The sequence below is a fragment of the Durio zibethinus genome, chromosome 7, assembly GCF_047325235.1.
Source record: "Durio zibethinus cultivar Kanyao isolate XHJ-2024 chromosome 7, ASM4732523v1, whole genome shotgun sequence".
NCBI lineage: Eukaryota > Viridiplantae > Streptophyta > Magnoliopsida > Malvales > Malvaceae > Durio > Durio zibethinus.
The window spans coordinates 18420570-18437475 of record NC_143168.1 but is presented as its reverse complement, the minus strand read 5'-3'; the positions used below and the strand labels follow the sequence as shown (position 1 = coordinate 18437475).

At 33.1% G+C, this 16906-nt stretch overlaps 2 protein-coding genes and 1 pseudogene across 4 annotated transcripts; 2 read left to right on the top strand and 1 right to left on the bottom strand.

Annotated features, from left to right (window-relative positions):
- Positions 1-185: 185 nt before the first annotated feature.
- Positions 186-8461, top strand: TOZ (Transducin family protein / WD-40 repeat family protein). 2 transcript variants are annotated; one of them, XM_022862870.2, is made up of 14 exons: positions 187-600; positions 1257-1439; positions 1548-1697; positions 2246-2463; positions 2946-3234; positions 3586-3720; positions 3917-4035; positions 5012-5168; positions 5335-5581; positions 5673-5749; positions 5948-6067; positions 6696-6826; positions 6902-7076; positions 7843-8461. In XM_022862870.2, exons 1-14 carry the CDS (start codon positions 304-306, stop codon positions 8188-8190), a joined length of 2646 nt encoding a protein of 881 aa, XP_022718605.2. In that variant the 5' UTR covers positions 187-303; the 3' UTR covers positions 8191-8461. The 2 variants fall into 2 exon arrangements, with proteins under 2 accessions (XP_089619864.1, XP_022718605.2); XM_089763738.1 differs by lacking the exon at positions 3586-3720 and having other exon boundaries at positions 186-600.
- Positions 8462-9312: 851 nt separating this feature from the next.
- On the top strand, positions 9313-10458 carry LOC111276908 (inositol-tetrakisphosphate 1-kinase 1 pseudogene; annotated as a pseudogene). The gene has a single exon (XR_016343559.1). The product of XR_016343559.1 is annotated as an inositol-tetrakisphosphate 1-kinase 1 pseudogene (transcript).
- A 4950-nt stretch (positions 10459-15408) lies between these two features.
- On the bottom strand, positions 15409-16685 carry LOC111277907 (norbelladine synthase-like). Its single transcript, XM_022864341.2, has 2 exons — positions 16119-16685; positions 15409-15825 (listed from the first exon to the last, which is right to left on the bottom strand). Exons 1-2 carry the CDS (start codon positions 16300-16302, stop codon positions 15533-15535), a joined length of 477 nt encoding a protein of 158 aa, XP_022720076.2. The 5' UTR covers positions 16303-16685; the 3' UTR covers positions 15409-15532.
- Positions 16686-16906: the final 221 nt, after the last annotated feature.

Genomic DNA, 16906 nt, shown 5'->3' with positions numbered 1-16906 from the left:
AAAGATTCAAATTTATATGTACATTTTGTTTATAAAATGTACACGTGCAACTCTTGGCTGGTATTTCAGTCTCTTCCTCAACTGAATGTAATTAAGATATTTTCAAAGGGGTTATTTGGTATTTCAACAAAATACAATAAAATTATTCAAGTAATAATATAATAGAATAAAAAAACTCTCCTTAAACCCTACTTTGTTCCTCTTCCTCTTTCAACTAAAACCAAAAACCCTAACGGCTAAAAGGCACAAAACTTCAATAAATCCCCTTTTCTCTCTCCTTTTAGAAAAATAAGAGAAGAAAAAATGGCGTCGGTAACATTAAAAAGAAACTACCGCAGCTCCCAATCGCTGCAACAGTTCTACAGTGGCGGCCCATTCGCGGTCTCATCAGACGGCTCTTTCATTGCGTGCGCTTGCGGCGAATCTATAAAGATTGTTGATTCATCCAACGCCTCTACCAAATCGACCATTGAGGCTGATTCTGGTACCATCACGGCCTTGGCTCTTAGCCCCAATGATAAGTTATTATTCTCTGCTGGACATAGTAGGCAAATAAAGGTCTGGGACTTGGATACTTTCAGATGCCTACGCTCCTGGAAGGTCAGCCTTTAATTTTTTTTATTCAAATAATATATTGAAGAATTTAAAAAGCAAACTACGAAGCCAAAAAGTGGGTTTTGATGTAAAATCAATTATATCTCTGCAGGATTGAGCTTTGCAATCGTAATTTTGTTATGAACAAAAATGTTGCATGATTTTACTTTAAGTGGCTCTTTTTATTTTTGGTATTGATGGCAATTAATAAAGAAACGAACATCAATTTCAATCGAGTAGGTCTTAAACGGTATGTGAAACATGTTCATTGGAATGCATTTCTTTTTTTTTTTTTGAATAAATATTTTATTTTTCTTCTTCATTTTTGTTAATGTGAAAACCCAAGTTCAAAGTAATTGCTTCTTGGCTCCTCGTATGACAAATTTGAATTCCTTGAAACTGGTGTGAGGAAGAATGACACATCAGAATGGACCTCATTTTATACTGAGCTTACTGAGGATATGGTTTTAATTTGGGTACGATAGTATATTATGATCCTTATCGTTGATTCAACTTAGTGGGAAAAAGGCTTTGATGTTGTTAGGTGTATGACATTTAAGTTTTATATTAGCATTATTTTATTTTTAATGTTATGTTCAAAAACTTGGCAGAGCTTTTGTCCTTCCCTTTGTAATTTAATTTTTAACTTTGGCATTGAGTAGGGCCATGATGGTCCTGTAATGGGTATGGCTTGCCACGGCTCTGGGGGACTGCTTGCAACTTCTGGAGCTGATAGGAAAGTTCTTGTTTGGGATGTTGATGGTGGTTTCTGCACCCATTACTTCAAAGGTCATAAAGGTGTTGTTTCTAGTATTATGTTTCATCCTGACGTAAATAAAACCCTTGTAAGTTCTATATAACTGCTCTGTTTTTTTGGTTTTACACTTATGCTAGTAATTGGTTTATACTTGTTTAACATGATTTTGGCTGACAATTTTTCCTTGTTTCTGTAGCTTTTTTCTGGAAGTGATGATACTACTGTACGAGTCTGGGATCTTCTAGCAAAGAAGTGTGTTGCAGTATTAGAAAAACATTTCTCAGCAGTTTCTTCTATGGCAGTGTCTGAAGATGGATGGACTTTGCTAAGTGCAGGAAGAGATAAGGTAGGGGCAAATTTCCTTTGACCTGGATTTAATTATTTTATAAAACATCTATTAGACAGATTTAAAATTACATGCCTTTATTCAATGGTTTTATAGTTATAGTTTTGTGTCTAAGTATGCTTATAGTAACAGTACTTATTTTTTCAACAGTGGAAATTGCCTGAAAATGCCAAGTGCAATTTTGACTGCTTTAGTGCTTATTGGGAAACTCTACTTCCTTGGTTTCCGTTTAATTTAGATTAACTTATGGTTTTAGTTTCTTCTATAATTTTATTTTCTTCAATTGTTTCTCTTAATTGTATCAAGTTTCTTCTGCTGTCTGATGCTCAGTAGTCTTTGCTATAATGTTTTGTAGTATCTTGATAATGCTTTTTAACTTGTAGGGATTTTGTGTTTACTTTGGCCTAAATTCTTGGATGTGCTTTGTTTTATGTTATGTTTGACTGGTGTGTGTTTTTCTTCTAATCTAAACATAGTTAACCAATCAATTGTAGCAGCTCAACTTTTTAGCAAATTATCAACCAGAAAGCATTTCTTGGTGATCTCAGGTTGTAAATTTGTGGGACCTTCATGACTATAGATGCAAGAGTACTATACCAACTTATGAGGTGCTTGAAGCTGTGTGTATAATTTATTCTGGGAGTCATTTTGCCTCTTTTCTGGGTGCACTCCATCAGCAAAGTGGAAAGAAGAAAAGCGGATTGACTGGAATTTATTTTATCACAGCTGGTGAACGTGGAATTGTACGCATCTGGAACTCAGAAGGGTAATAAAATCGGAATCGTATGTTTAAAGTTCTAGTTTGATTATCTGGAAATCCCTCCAGGAATTTTTTGGTCACGCCTCTGAAGATACATGTCTTTAAATTGACATATATGAAATAAATTTATTTATTTTTGTCATTGAAAGTTAGTAAAGTGGAATCATGTTTTAAAATTTTAGTTTGAATAATCTGGAGATCCCTTCAGGATTCTTTTGGTCACTTGACTGAAGATACATGTCTTTGCATTGACATATACTAAATAAATTTATTTATTTTTGTCATTGAAGGGTAATAAAATGGAATCTTGTTTTAAAAATTTAGTTTGAATGTGGAGATCCCTCCAGGATTCTTTTGGTTACTTGTCTGAAGATACATGTCTTTGTATTGTCTGAAGATACATGTCTTTGCATTGTCTGAAGATACATGTCTTTGCATTGACATATACTAAATAATTTATTTATTTTTGTCATCATTTATTTTGACAGTGCAGTTTGCTTGTACGAGCAAAAGTCCTCAGATGTTACTGTCAGCTCAGATGTGGATGAAGATTCAACAAGGGGTTTCACTAGTGCTGTTATGCTGCCCTTGGATCAAGGACTGCTTTGTGTGACAGCTGATCAGCAGTTTCTCTTCTACACTCCAGCTGAGCATCTAGAAGAAAAGTGGTATTTAAAACTGTCCAAAAGGCTTGTGGGGTTCAATGATGAGATCGTGGATATGAAGTTTCTTGACGAAGAGGAACGGTACCTAGCTGTTGCTACAAATCTTGAACAGGTTATTTAGTACCCTTGCTAGAGGTGCATATGGATATTGCGCTACCAAGACATCAGTTATCTGTATGCTTGATGATTTAATTTTTAACTTGATTACAAATTTGGATTTAATTGTGCTTCCTGTTAGCCCTTTTCCTGTTGCTGTACCCAATAATTTTAATTGATCTCAGCGGTAATTTCTTACCAGGATTGATTTTGTTATCATGTTTTTCCCTAAAAAGGCTTGTCCTGTGTGCATGTATGAGTTTACAGACCATTGCATTTCTTGATGTGCATGTGTGAGTTTATCTGCTCTTATGAATTTATGTAGCATAAAATGTAAAAAATCTAATGTGTCAATTTACACATGCAGATTCGAGTGTATGACCTTTCCTCCATGTCATGTTCCTATGTATTGGCTGGTCATACTGATACTATTTTATGCCTTGATACGTCTCTAGCAAGTTATGGAAGAAGACTTATTCTAACTGGGAGTAAGGACAATAGTGTATGTTTTTTCTTCTTTATCACTCATACATATAAGCTGTCTTTTAAGTTTCGCCTATGTTAGCGGAAAGGTGGGGTGCCTTGTTGCTACATAATTTTGTCTTGTGCATGTAATATTCTCTTTTGCCATAGACACACTCGTACAACATGCATATTTATGGGATGTAAGTCTCTTCATCTACCTTTTCTTTCTGTAGGTAAGGTTGTGGGATTCAGAAAGACAATGTTGCATAGGACTTGGCATAGGTCACATGGGAGCGGTTGGAGCTGTTGCTTTTTCCAAGAAGCGCCAAGATTTTTTTGTTAGTGGCAGTAGGTGAGCACTTTTTTTGGGAAGCATTCTTGTGTGTCTGAAGATGCATTCTAATTTTACTACATGTGCCTTTTCAATTCTGATCATGAATTGCTTTCTTATGAATTCGTCAAATAATATGATGCTTATTGTTGTCATTCTGTATTTGGGTAAGGAGTGAAGTGCTAGGATTTGACTTTCTCTTATGTGCTCTGACAGAACTTACTGTTCCTCTTGACTTGACAAATGAAATTAGGTTTTGGGTAGTAGTTGACTTGACATAATATACTCCGTGCACTATGCCTAAAAAACTATCTGCCAATTATGATTGGTAATGTGACAAGCAAATCATGTTTTAACATGGTGGCTGGAGTATTTGTAGATGACACTAGAGAAAATGAGTTCATGATTCATCTTGGACCTTGCATTTTGTAAGTTATGCTACATGATGGATCATGTTTGCTTGGAAATTTGTGTGGGGATGGTAGTTTTAAATTTGACTGTTTATAAGATTCTTGTTTTTACTACATGCTACCTTTTATATTTTATGCACTTAATCTGGTGCTGTGTGGAAATAGAAACTATAAAAGGAAAAGCAAAATTGTGGAAGCTTTTAACCCTCGCTGTTGGATGCAAATGAGCCCCCTATAATCCTAGCTGTTCAAACTCATTTGAAGATCACATAATGGTCATATGACCAGTTAAAAATTAAAACATAATTACCACCCTGAACTAAAGTGAAACAGTAAACATAAAGAACATATCTAGATAACCAATTGACATTAATTCTGGAATGCTTCTGTAATATCTGTATATTTTTACTAACTTCTGTAATATCTAATGCAACAATAATGCCTGAATTCTGCAAATTTTTTGATATAAGAATTGATGGTTGTAAAATGTTGTTAAAATTGCACATTACTGATTTTATTCTCTTTTTCCCTTTTTGGATGATAATGGTTTTATATTTTTACATAACATGTACTATTTTCTTCTTCAGTGATCGTACCATTAAGGTTTGGAACTTGGATGGACTCTCAGAGGATATCGAACAGCCTATTAATTTAAAAGCAAAGGCAGTTGTAGCAGCACATGATAAAGATATAAATTCTCTGGCTGTTGCACCAAATGACAGTTTAGTTTGTAGTGGTTCTCAGGTTAGTAGGCATTGCATCTTATTCATCCTCTTTTGCTATGGTGTTATTGATTTTTCTTTTATTAAAAGGAGGCTGAAACTACAAAAGGATATATTTTCTTGGGCGCAGCCTTTAATCCAAAGATACTTTTAAAAGGTTAAGATGATATAATTTTTTTGGCAATCAGGATCGTACTGCTTGTGTTTGGAGGCTTCCAGATCTGGTATCTGTAGTTAAATTTACAGGCCATAAACGAGGAATCTGGTCTGTAGAGTTTTCACCTGTTGATCAATGTGTCATAACAGCATCAGGTGACAAGACTGTAAAGATATGGGCTATAGCTGATGGTTCGTGCTTAAAAACGTTTGAAGGACATACATCAAGTGTATTAAGAGCATCATTTCTTACACGTGGGACCCAGTTTGTATCTTGTGGTAATAACATCTTTCTCTTCACTCATTAGGATTTTCTTCCATTTTCCATTTTTATGTTTTGATGACATTTAGCTTGTCATTAATTATTCAGGTGCTGATGGATTGGTAAAGCTGTGGACAATCAAAACAAATGAATGCATTGCTACCTATGATCAGCATGATGACAAGGTATTGAACTATTGTTTTATTTCTTTTAATGTTTGGGTTAATTGCTTACATCTTCACTTGTTTCTTTCATAAATCTGCATCTATTGTGTGGATAATGCAATAGTATATCATTAATAGATTTTCAAGAGCTTCATCATGCATGGAGGAAGGTGAAGCCAAGTGGCATTAATTCCTTTTGTGATAAAATTTGGGCTGCAGGTTTGGGCATTGGCTGTTGGGAAAAGGACAGAAATGTTAGCAACAGGTGGCAGTGATGCAGTGATCAATCTGTGGTATGATTCAACTGCTGCTGAGAAAGAAGAAGCTTTTCGTAAAGAGGTGTGTCATCTATACTTTTTGAGCTTGATATTATTTCTCTTAAGCATATTGGAACATGCAATGGGGCCAATTTAATACAGGCCCTTGGATATGCTAAATCTGTGAATTAGTTGTGGCAAATAAGTATGTTTTGATGTTGATTTTTTCTAAGAAACCTGGAATATGCTGTTACCAATTAAAAAGTAAAGGACTTTTGTAAGATTCTGGTATATTTTCTGAAGAGAAACTCAAATGGAGGACTAGAAAGGAGAAACATTTTTAGAGCCTTCTAAATACTTCTCTTTTCTTTTGTCAACTTATTTTAACCAGACAATATGAAGTGAAACGAATTAAAATTTACTATATCTTGGATACATCACCTGAGCAAAGCCCAAATACTGAATCTTTTTTTTTTTTTTTTTTCCTTTCCCACTTATGAGTGAATCTTTGGGTTTTGTATTTTACTTGGTGCTTGGGAGTAAGAACTTATATATCAAAATTAGCTTTTGTAGGACCTTGCCATTGTTGTTTGTCAGTTTTAACATTTTGAGTGTAATAATGAGGGGCTTTTCCCTTGATTAAACTGTTTTGTTTAAATTATGTATTAGTAGCACAAATTGTTTAAATATGTGTCTCCATTTTGACACAGGAGAAAGGGGTTTTGAGAGGGCAAGAATTGGAAAATGCAGTATTAGATGCTGAGTACACAAAGGCAATTCAAATTGCTTTGGAGCTCCGGCGGCCTCATAAACTTTTTGAGTTGTTTTCTGGGCTTTGCAGGTTAGTTTTGCCTACTCATATATCTGCTTCATTATTTCTATATAGAGCATTTTCTCATAACAAAATGTCATGTAGGAAGGGAGAGGCTGGGGATCAGACAGACAAAGCCCTTCACGCCCTTGGCAAAGAAGAATTTCATCTACTTTTTGAGTATGTACGAGAATGGAATACAAAGCCAAAGCTGTGTCACGTTGCCCAATTTGTTCTCTTCCGAGCTTTCAACATTCTTCCTCCAACAGAGATTATTGAGGTATTGTTTTGTCACCACCGTTTTTGATTCTAGCTTTTGAATTTAAATGAGAAGCATCTTAAGAATGTTGTAATTGTCACTCATTGGGAGTTAGCCTCATTTGGCCACAGAAAAGTATTTGTGTTTGGATACTCTAGATGTCTGACTATAAACCCATCACTTAGTTTGAACCAACACATTAAGTAAAACCATTATCCTTTAGCTTAATGCAAATTGAAATAAGTTTAGGCTTCATTTGATTGTTGCTTCTTTTCCTTCTACAAGAATTGTTATAATGGATAAAAAATGATAAACCTTAAGATAATATTTTATTAAAGATGATCAAATGGTTAATTGATGTTTTCATTTCAAACATAGTTGTTTTAAATATAGTTAAGATTTTGCATTTTTTTTTTTTCTGGAAGTTGAATTAATGTTAATCTCTTTCAAAATTTTCAATTGCTTTTGTACCTAAATTCATTTTTTTTTTCTAGAAGCAAAATGCTATTTGAAAAAGCAATAGCAAGAACCAACTGGAGTCTTAGCTATTTCAGTATGCTGGTACTACTGGCAATTTTTTAAGGGTGTCATCTTGAGTAATAGATTGTCAAGTTTTAACTATGTCTGGTGTAATAAACTATGTTTCCAATTGTATATGCTGGTAATACTGAATTAGTGGCACATCGAAATGTTATCTTCAAGCCTTTCTCATTGCCCTCTTCTCCAACTTTAGCAATAGCAAGCACCACTGTTTACTGAATTAGTGCTTGAACAAACTATGTTGCAGATAAAAGGCATTGGCGAACTGCTTGAAGGTCTTATACCATATTCTCAGAGACATTTCAGCAGGATAGACAGGCTTATAAGAAGCACATTTTTGTTGGATTACACTCTCATTGGAATGTCTGTTATCGAACCAGTAACTCAGGGCGATTTGAAGACTAGGTCTTTATTGCATTCTGGGAAGGATATGGATGATGCGCTTTTAAAAGAGAATGGTGATGAGGATCAAAAACAAGCTTTTGAAGACCTGAAAGAGAAGGTCTCTGCAAAAAAGAGGAAATCACGTAAGTCTAGAGATGGTTCTCGCTCACATAAGAAGGCAAATACTGAAGCTATTCCGTTGCAGGCATAATAATTGGATGAAAGTTGCCTTCTCATTCTCTTTCCAATCTCTTGAGAAATTTACAGTTTTTCGAGTCGAGGCTTTGTCATTGGCCCCTTGTCAAAGTTCTTTCAGGAGGCAAGAGCCATATTCGAAGCATCCCTGAAAGTAAACACTGTAATGGTTATCAAATCTTAGTCGTATAGGGTATTGCAGTGACTTGATTTGTTGTAACTGAACCATATACGCCACTCCATTTCTAACCCCTCCCTTGTTATATACATGAAAAATTTTCTTTCGACTTCTTGTTGCGGTGTTGAACTAAACCACCGGTAAGGGGCGATATAATGACGACGTTCAAAGATGTCCAGCAAAAGTCAGTTGAGGATAGAATTGGTAATTTCAAACACGGTATAATAATTTAATATAAAAATATAAGAAAAAAATGAGTTTTAAATTTTAATAAAATTCTTGATAAAAACTAAAAATAAATCTTCTATTTAGTAGTCATATAAATTTTGTTTTTTATTTTAAACGTATTAAAGTTAATCGCACCAAACAGGAAGGCACATATCAAAGTTAAATTATTATTTTTACCTAAAAAACGTAATTAATTGAGTTTAAATGATATAATATAATATAAAGTTTGAGTTCGAATTCGATTTAAAATTTAAAATTTGATTTGAATTTGATTAAATTTTATTTTTTTAGTTCGAATTTAATTTAAGATCAAGTTCGTTCAATTAAATTCAATTAACATATAAAAATAAACTTAATTCTTATATTGAATAAAAATTTAATTATTTATACTCAAATTTAAATTCGATTTCAAGATATTTTATTAATTAAAATAATAAAAATATATTTAAATATAAAAATTCAATTAAATTTATTAATTATTTGAATTTAATGTAAAATTATCTGAATTTTACTCAATCAATGAATTCAGTTTCGTGAGTTTTACTCAATAATAATTGAATAAAATTCAAAAAATTTATGAATAATAATGTATTATTTACATCGTTATCTTTACATCTTTACAAGAAAAGAGGTTATGAGAAAGCAAAACACAAGACCCACCATTGCACGTGTCATGAAAGGTTCTAATTGCCACGTGCTAGACGTTAAGCATCTCCTTTCTCTTTCTGGCTTTCCGAATCCGAAGGCTTTTTAACTACCCGGTTTGCACAGAAGCTTGCATTTTCTCTCGACTTTCTCTCCTTCCAAACAGACACTGCTCCAAAATATGTCAAAACTTTCTTCAAAAACTAACCAAGTCGGCTACGCTCTAACTCCCAAAAAAGAGAAAACTTTCATCCTACCGTCCCTTCTTTCCCACGCCTCCAAGAACGGTGTTGTCCTAACCAAAATCGATCCCCACAAACCTTTAATACAGCAAGGACCGTTCGATTGCATCATCCACAAATTGTACGGCACAGACTGGATACAAAACCTTAAAAACTTCACTTCCCAAAACCGCGATATTCCCATCATCGACTCCCCAGATTCCATCGAGGTTCTCCACAACAGAATCTCAATGCTCGAAACCGTTTCGAAACTAAAAATAACAAACACCGGAGTCCCTAAACAGTTCACTGTTACGGAAGTTACGGATTTGGAAAATCTGAAACTGACTTTTCCGTTGATTATGAAGCCGTTAGACGCGGACGGCAGCGAGACGTCGCATAAAATGCATCTTATCTTCGACAACGATGGGTTGAAGAACTTAACGCCGCCGTTTGTTTTACAGGAGTTCATTAATCACGGGGGCGTCGTTTTCAAAGTCTACGTGGCTGGTGAATATTTCCGGTCCGTGAAACGGAGGTCTTTACCGGATATTCCGGAGGATGAAATGGTAAATTTGAAAGGTTCGTTGCCGTTTTCCCAGGTTTCGAATTTGGCGGCCGCTGGCGGCGGAGAAGGTTGTGATTTTGAAAAGAGTCAAATGCCTCCGGAGAGTTTAGTGAAGGAATTGGTGAAAGGGCTAAGGGAGGATTTGAAGTTAAATCTATTCAATTTCGATGTTATTAGGGATGTTAGAAACAAGGATAATTACATTGTCATTGATATCAATTATTTTCCGGGATACGCGAAAATGCCAGATTTTGAGTCTGTGATAACGGATTTTCTGTGGGATATCGTGCATAAAGAAAAAAATGGTGAAAATTGAGGATTGAAGGACAAATATAGGTACATTTTCAATATTTGAAGTTTTAATAAGCTCATGTTCTGAATTTTTGATATGTGTTGTATCAGTTTTATTGATAATTTTAGTACCATGGAGTTAATTTTGCATCATATATATCCTTTTCTTGACTCCAATTATACCTCTTATGTCAAATATATAATTTTTGTGTAAAACAAGATACAAATACATGAATTACCTGTGTTTTGCACGACAAGAATACATGAATCACAAGTCTAAAATCAATGGCAAATTGAAGTTATTTCTGTTTAATTTACTAGGCATTTACTGTGTGTTAGGCGCAATGTTAAAGAATTTGCCATCTAAACTTAATGGCAGATCATGGTGTTGGATGAAACATTTGCATGTTTTAGTGTTTATGATAGGGAGGAGTTCCCTTTCCTCCTTCATGCTGTTTCTGTTCCTAAAAAACTAGATAAAGAAGCAGCTCTGGATCCAGATTTTTAGGGTAAAGTTAGAAATTATGTTAAACGTACTTAGTACTAGTGGGTGACGGGTTATATATGCAATTAGGGGAAGAACACTTTTAGTAGAAGTGGCATTCATTTTGGAATAGTACGGTTGATGGAAATAGGGAATAGATAGGAGAATATGAAGTTTGATGTAGTGGCCAGCAAGACTCTGATGCTTGCCGGCATTCGGATTTCGATAATGGAAGGAGAATAAGTTTTTAGCAAAATATGCTTTTGCTTTTGAAGCAACCCATATAAATATTGGTATTTTGAATACAATTTGAAAGGAATATTGAAGGTGAACGAACCAAATATAGTTGGGGCTTCTAACACTTGTTACCTTAAGTTCCTCAGTTATTGGTACAAGATTTTTTTTTTTTTTACCATGAGAATATTATACTTGAGCTGTTTTAGAAGTATTGAACCAATTCATTAAACTTCCCCACAATTGACCTTAAGCTTTTGAACTTAGTGATGTTTTGGGCTTGGTCATATAGTTTATATCATATTTATATGACATATATTGGTTTTACCTCAACTCATCAGCTTAAGATTTTAGATCAAATTGAAGTCAATTCCCTATGGGACCTGTGTCCTTTCCAATATCAGGTTAATAGCTGTGTTTAAGGTAGTCTCCTGGCCGACCAGTAGTGCTAGCCAATACATCCTGCTTCAAAATTTATTGTCAAAGCATGGAATAAAGACCACTGTATCTGTGAATGCAACCGTAAGTTCTGCACTCCTTAGTTTTTTGCATGCTTTAAATGTGCATAAAGCATTAGCCTAATTTTGAATCTTTAGAACTTCGAAATCAGATCTTGTAATGAATAAACAGTCACTTAGTCATCATATAACCAATGCAACATGAATGTAAAATAGACATTTTTAGAACTTGCTTCTCATTGGCCTTCAACATTACTGACAGTCACGTCATTCATGGAGCATGTATTCTGATAACTGTAAGGGGACTCTACATCTCGCTGTTTAGCATTGAAAAAACAGCAGATCTACAATCTCACTGTTTAGGATTGAAATAACAGCAGATATAGTCGGCCTATCTTTTGCAAATTCTTGCACGTGCAACAATCCCATATGCATGCATATCTTTATTACCTGATAATGGCATTGGTCATAACCAGTTGTATCTGGTAATGCTGAAATGTTCTATTCATTCCACAACTGCCATGCCTGAATATTGCAAATATTATCTTATGTATGAAATTGTTTTCTTAGAAAGTTATTATTGAAACGATCATGTAAACTTACATATCCGAGAAGGTTAAAAGAATGCTTGTGGTTGTTAAAGCTTGTGTTCTTCTGCCACTAATAATCTCCAGTAATAAAACACCATAGTTAAAAACATAGGATTTCTCTGAAAAATATCCACCCACTAGCTTGGCAGGACTCTCATGGCCTTGAGCATTATCAAGGAAGATGATATCAGAGGCGGCTGATTATTGAAACTTAAAACAAATAATATGATTTGGCAACTTGCTGTGAACTGCATTGAACTATAGTCAAATTTCTCAGAACCTTCCCATATGCTAATATTTCCAGGGATTTTCTCGGAAATGCCTGTTAAAAAGAAACAAAAGGCAAACTCTAGGAAAAGACAGGTTACTCAAGTGAAGACCAGGAGGTCTTATGTTTGCATTTTTTCTGCGTTGTCTATTTCAAATGGTTTAATGTCATGAATGGCTTTTAAACTATAGTGAAATGTTCAATGTGGTATCTAAACTTTAAAAATTTATAATGTGATTTTGTGTTATGAATTTATTAATTAATATGACATTTAGAGAGTTATTTGTCTGTTATGTATCATCATTTGAAGTTAGTCACATTAAGAGTGAGTATTATTTTAGTTAAAAAATTTATATATTAGAGATTTTTAAAATTTAAGTATCACATTAAACATTTTAATATAATTTAGAAGTTATTCATTATATTAACCCATTTCAAAAATTGTTTGATGGCTCGAAGCTTCTTTTTCTATTTTGTTCCCTTGAATAACTTTGAGATAACTGTCATTTTTTTTTTTCATTCAGAAGTTACTTTTTTTAACTAGGGAAGGCAATAGATTGTTGCTGAAATCAGTCTTGAAATCTCAGAACAGAATTTCCTACCCGTGTAATGAAAGGAATTAGTTAATTTTCTATTGCAATTTGAAATCAGTCATCATGACAACTCACCTATGAAAATGCTAGGTGTAGATTCTTAGGGTGTTAACGGTACATACATAACCAAAAATGCAAGTTCTTCAAATAGATTTATACTTAACAATGGAGTGATTGAGAGTATGTTAGAAAACTTAAGTTGAAGAAAACAATTTTTTATAAAAAATTGTAGGATAGATATATGGGCGTAGAAGTAAATGCGCCAGAAACTTAATGATGATAAATGGTGGTTTAATTGAAGCTGAATTGAAGGATTTATAGCCAACGTCTGTTGTTTAGAAAAAGAAAGAACAAAGTCAAAAGGCAAGAGGATAAAGAAAACGTATTCGCATCTTGTCTTCATTGTTTCCACGTGTGCGTCCCATTAACAAATTCGTTTCATAATTAACATTACAATAAAAATCTTAAGCATCTTTACCTATTTAAGAAAGCTTAATAAGACATGTAAGGTGGTTCCAACCTCATCATTTTTATTCCCTTATCCCTTTGGATAACCAAAAAAAAAAAAAAAGAATTAACGATACAATCATATGATAATGTTTAGTTTTGAAATAGCTATTATTAACGCTTTGGGCTGCAAGTTAAAAACAGGTAAAGAAACTCTCTATAATCCCAAGATAATGTTTAGTGTAATTATTTTGTATATACCATGCCATATAATACCACAAAGTTTGATGCTGAAAATCGAGTTAAAAAAGAAACTCAAGTCATTGAAGGATGGTAGAGAGTAGGAATGTAACCCATCGAGTTCAAGTTGATATAATATTAAGCTTGAGTTCGATTCGAAATTTGAGGTTCGAAACTCGGTTTGGATTCGATCAAGTTTTATTTTTTTAGTTCGAGTTTGAATTGAAACAATATTAAGCTTGAGTTCAATTTGAAATTCGCGGCTTGAAACACGACTAGAACTCGATTGAATTTTTTTTTTTTAGCTCGAGCTCGACTTAAGATAAAAATTAAGCTATTTGAGTTCGTTCGATCGGGTTCGATTAACATGTAAAAACAAACTTAATTCTTATATTCGACAAACGTTTGATTATTTGTGCTTAAACTTGAACTTGAACTCGAGTTTGAAATATTTTATTAATTAAAATAATAAAAATATATTTAAATATAAAAGTTCGATTAAGCTTGCGAGTTACTCGAGTCGGATATAAGAATATTCGAATTCGGCTCGATCGATGAGTCGAACTACTCGGACTCGATCGATGAGTCAAACTACTCGAATTTGACTTGATAATAATCGAATTGAATTCGAATTTTATTCAAATCGAATTCGAGTAGTTTACGACTATTAATATATAATTTACACTCTTAATACAAAGCTCTTTGACTTGATCATTTTCGTATTCGCTTGAAAATCTCGGAAAAAAATTTGGAATCATACATCGTCAAATCATCGATAGAGTATGAAGTAGATTCATGACAAGCTTGCAGAAGTTGCTTTGATTGAATTTATAATAGAATTTTATTATTTATCTTATAATTAATTTTTTTTAAAATATTTTTTACTTATCCGACAATTGATCAAATTACTTAACTATTAATCCCATGATTTGATATCTTGAATAATTCATTATCCGATCAATAATTATGTTATCAAAGCATATCCCTAGAAAAGATCCAAAAAATTTTATGTAAATTCTGTCGTTCTCACATTGAACCGGCCATTCAGTTTGTAAGTCCCTCAGATGGAATCTATTTGTTTGGTAAGAAGAGATGTTTTTACCAAAAGCCAAATTGGATGGTCCAACACTCCAACTCCCATCATTATTGTCATTTTCCAAATAATTTAAGATGACAATTTTTAAAAAAAATGAAATTTCAAGGACAATTACTTTCTGTATGTAGTAAGATGTAGTTTCAGTCATAGACAAACTCTATGTTAATAAATGTTGGTACAACAATTTTGAGATACAATCAACAATATGTTAGTACAAGATTTTTGTGAACCCGTATGAATACAAGGGCAACAGGCAGATGGTAACATCTCAGCTCACTTGATTTTGTTAGATATGCAATTTAAAATATAAAATGATGGGACAATACAAAAATAATATAAAAAATATATGAAAGTAACATAAATTAAAATTTTAGTAAATATTATATATAAATAAAAAGTATATTTTATGTTTTTTATATTAATACAAATTGTGATATAATATTTATGTAAAATATTATACAAATATATGAATTATTAATATTTTATATGATATGAATACACGAATTGTTATGTTCATATTTAGTTTTAATATGATAAAAGATTCCAATTTAAAACAACATTTAAATGAAGAAATTTAGCCAATTAAAACCGACCAACAAAAAATAGTTATAGCCATAAATTCAATTGATCTTACTGTGAAGCACGTCCTGTTTATAAAAACATCATATCTTGCACCATATATATATATATATATTCATTATTAACAAGGATAAATTCAGGACTCCATATCAATTCCTTGTTTGTTTTAGTTGAAAAGTTTTACATGAGAATTTAGCAATTAAACAAAGAAAATGTAGTTGGAATTGGAAAAAGAGTCCTAGTGGGTCGTTTTCTTTTCAATGAGATGTTTCCGAACAGTTTCTGCCATTATTTCCAGTGGCTTAATACTCACATGGGAAGCAACTTCTGCAAGCTTGTCATCTACTTCATACTCTATCGATGACCTGATGATAGATGATTCTGATTCTTTCTCTATGATTTCCAAGCGAACACGGAAAAGATCAAATCCAAGAGCTTTGTATCCTCCTTCAATGACTTCAGTTTCTTTAACTCGATTTTCATCGTCAACCTTCGTGAACCTTTCTATCATATAACCAATTCCAGGACTTCCTACAAGGATTTTATTGGGAAAATATCAGTTATATCAAAATCTAATCAAGGATTAGCAAAATGCATAGGTATCTACAAACGGTTATGTGATCTGACGATAAAATACTAAATTTTTAATTTTAATAATCAAATTCTAATTCTAGTATCAAATATTAAAAAAAAATCATAAGTTACTTTGTACCAAAAGAAAAAACATAGGTTACTCCCCGTTATATAGTTCAAAGGTTAATCAGTATTTATATAAAATAAAATAAAAAATCTATAATTCTATTACATCTATATATTGGTAGTACCTGATGGATATGTGAGTTTGACAATGGTTCCTACTTCTCCATCACCTTCTATGACTTCCACCGTTCCAAGAACGTCCGGTAGTAACTTATTGACGAGCCTTCCGAGCTCCAGACCACCGTATACATCCCACACGACAGCAGCTGTAGCATCAATCGGAGTATCCTGTGACAGATGGCCATGCATTTTTTTTTTTTAGTGTTTAACTCTCTGATTATTTTCTTATGACTTGTGAATTTTGATCCCTTCCTCTTTCCGGGTCTTTTTTGTATAGCCTTGTGACTTTCAAATGTCGAACAGCGATGAGGACATAACAATTACTAATACATATAATATAATATAATAATCTAGTAGTATTCTAAAAGGCAACAATAAAACAATTGGTTTCGTTGCCGTTCTCAATCTCCTTCAATTTGAAATTTTCTAGATGGAAATCTATTACGCTTCCAAGGGATAGATCCTTTCTGGATGAGAGCCGGACTGGATGGACCAACTTCTCTATGTCTCATTATATATTGTCATTTTCCAAGAAGTGTAATTTTTATCCTATCTTTTTTGGATTGAGCGCATATTTGTTAGTATACTTTACTTCAATATTGAATTTTATTATTCTATTTTAATTTGATTGAATTTTGAAATTAAACTTTGATTTTTGATTTTTTTTTTTTCTAATTAAATCAAATTTCATTAATGATAGAAGTGAGACAACACTCACAACAGTAAACAGGTTTTCACTACAATATTCCGCACCAAAATCCAAATAAAACATATGTAATACAACGTAAGTAAA

What these genes read in the sequence shown, in the direction of transcription:
- TOZ (XM_022862870.2), top strand. Translation starts at nt 304, where the DNA reads ATGGCGTCGGTAACATTAAAAAGAAACTACCGCAGCTCCCAATCGCTG. An exon ending in ATGATCAGCATGATGACAAG is followed by an intron (nt 5,750 to 5,947) that starts GTATTGAACTAT and finishes TTTGGGCTGCAG; the next exon opens with GTTTGGGCATTGGCTGTTGG. An exon ending in TTGTTTTCTGGGCTTTGCAG is followed by an intron (nt 6,827 to 6,901) that starts GTTAGTTTTGCC and finishes AATGTCATGTAG; the next exon opens with GAAGGGAGAGGCTGGGGATC.
- LOC111277907 (XM_022864341.2), bottom strand. Translation starts at nt 16,302, where the DNA reads ATGCATGGCCATCTGTCACAGGATACTCCGATTGATGCTACAGCTGCT. An exon ending in CAAACTCACATATCCATCAG is followed by an intron (nt 15,826 to 16,118) that starts GTACTACCAATA and finishes AAATCCTTGTAG; the next exon opens with GAAGTCCTGGAATTGGTTAT.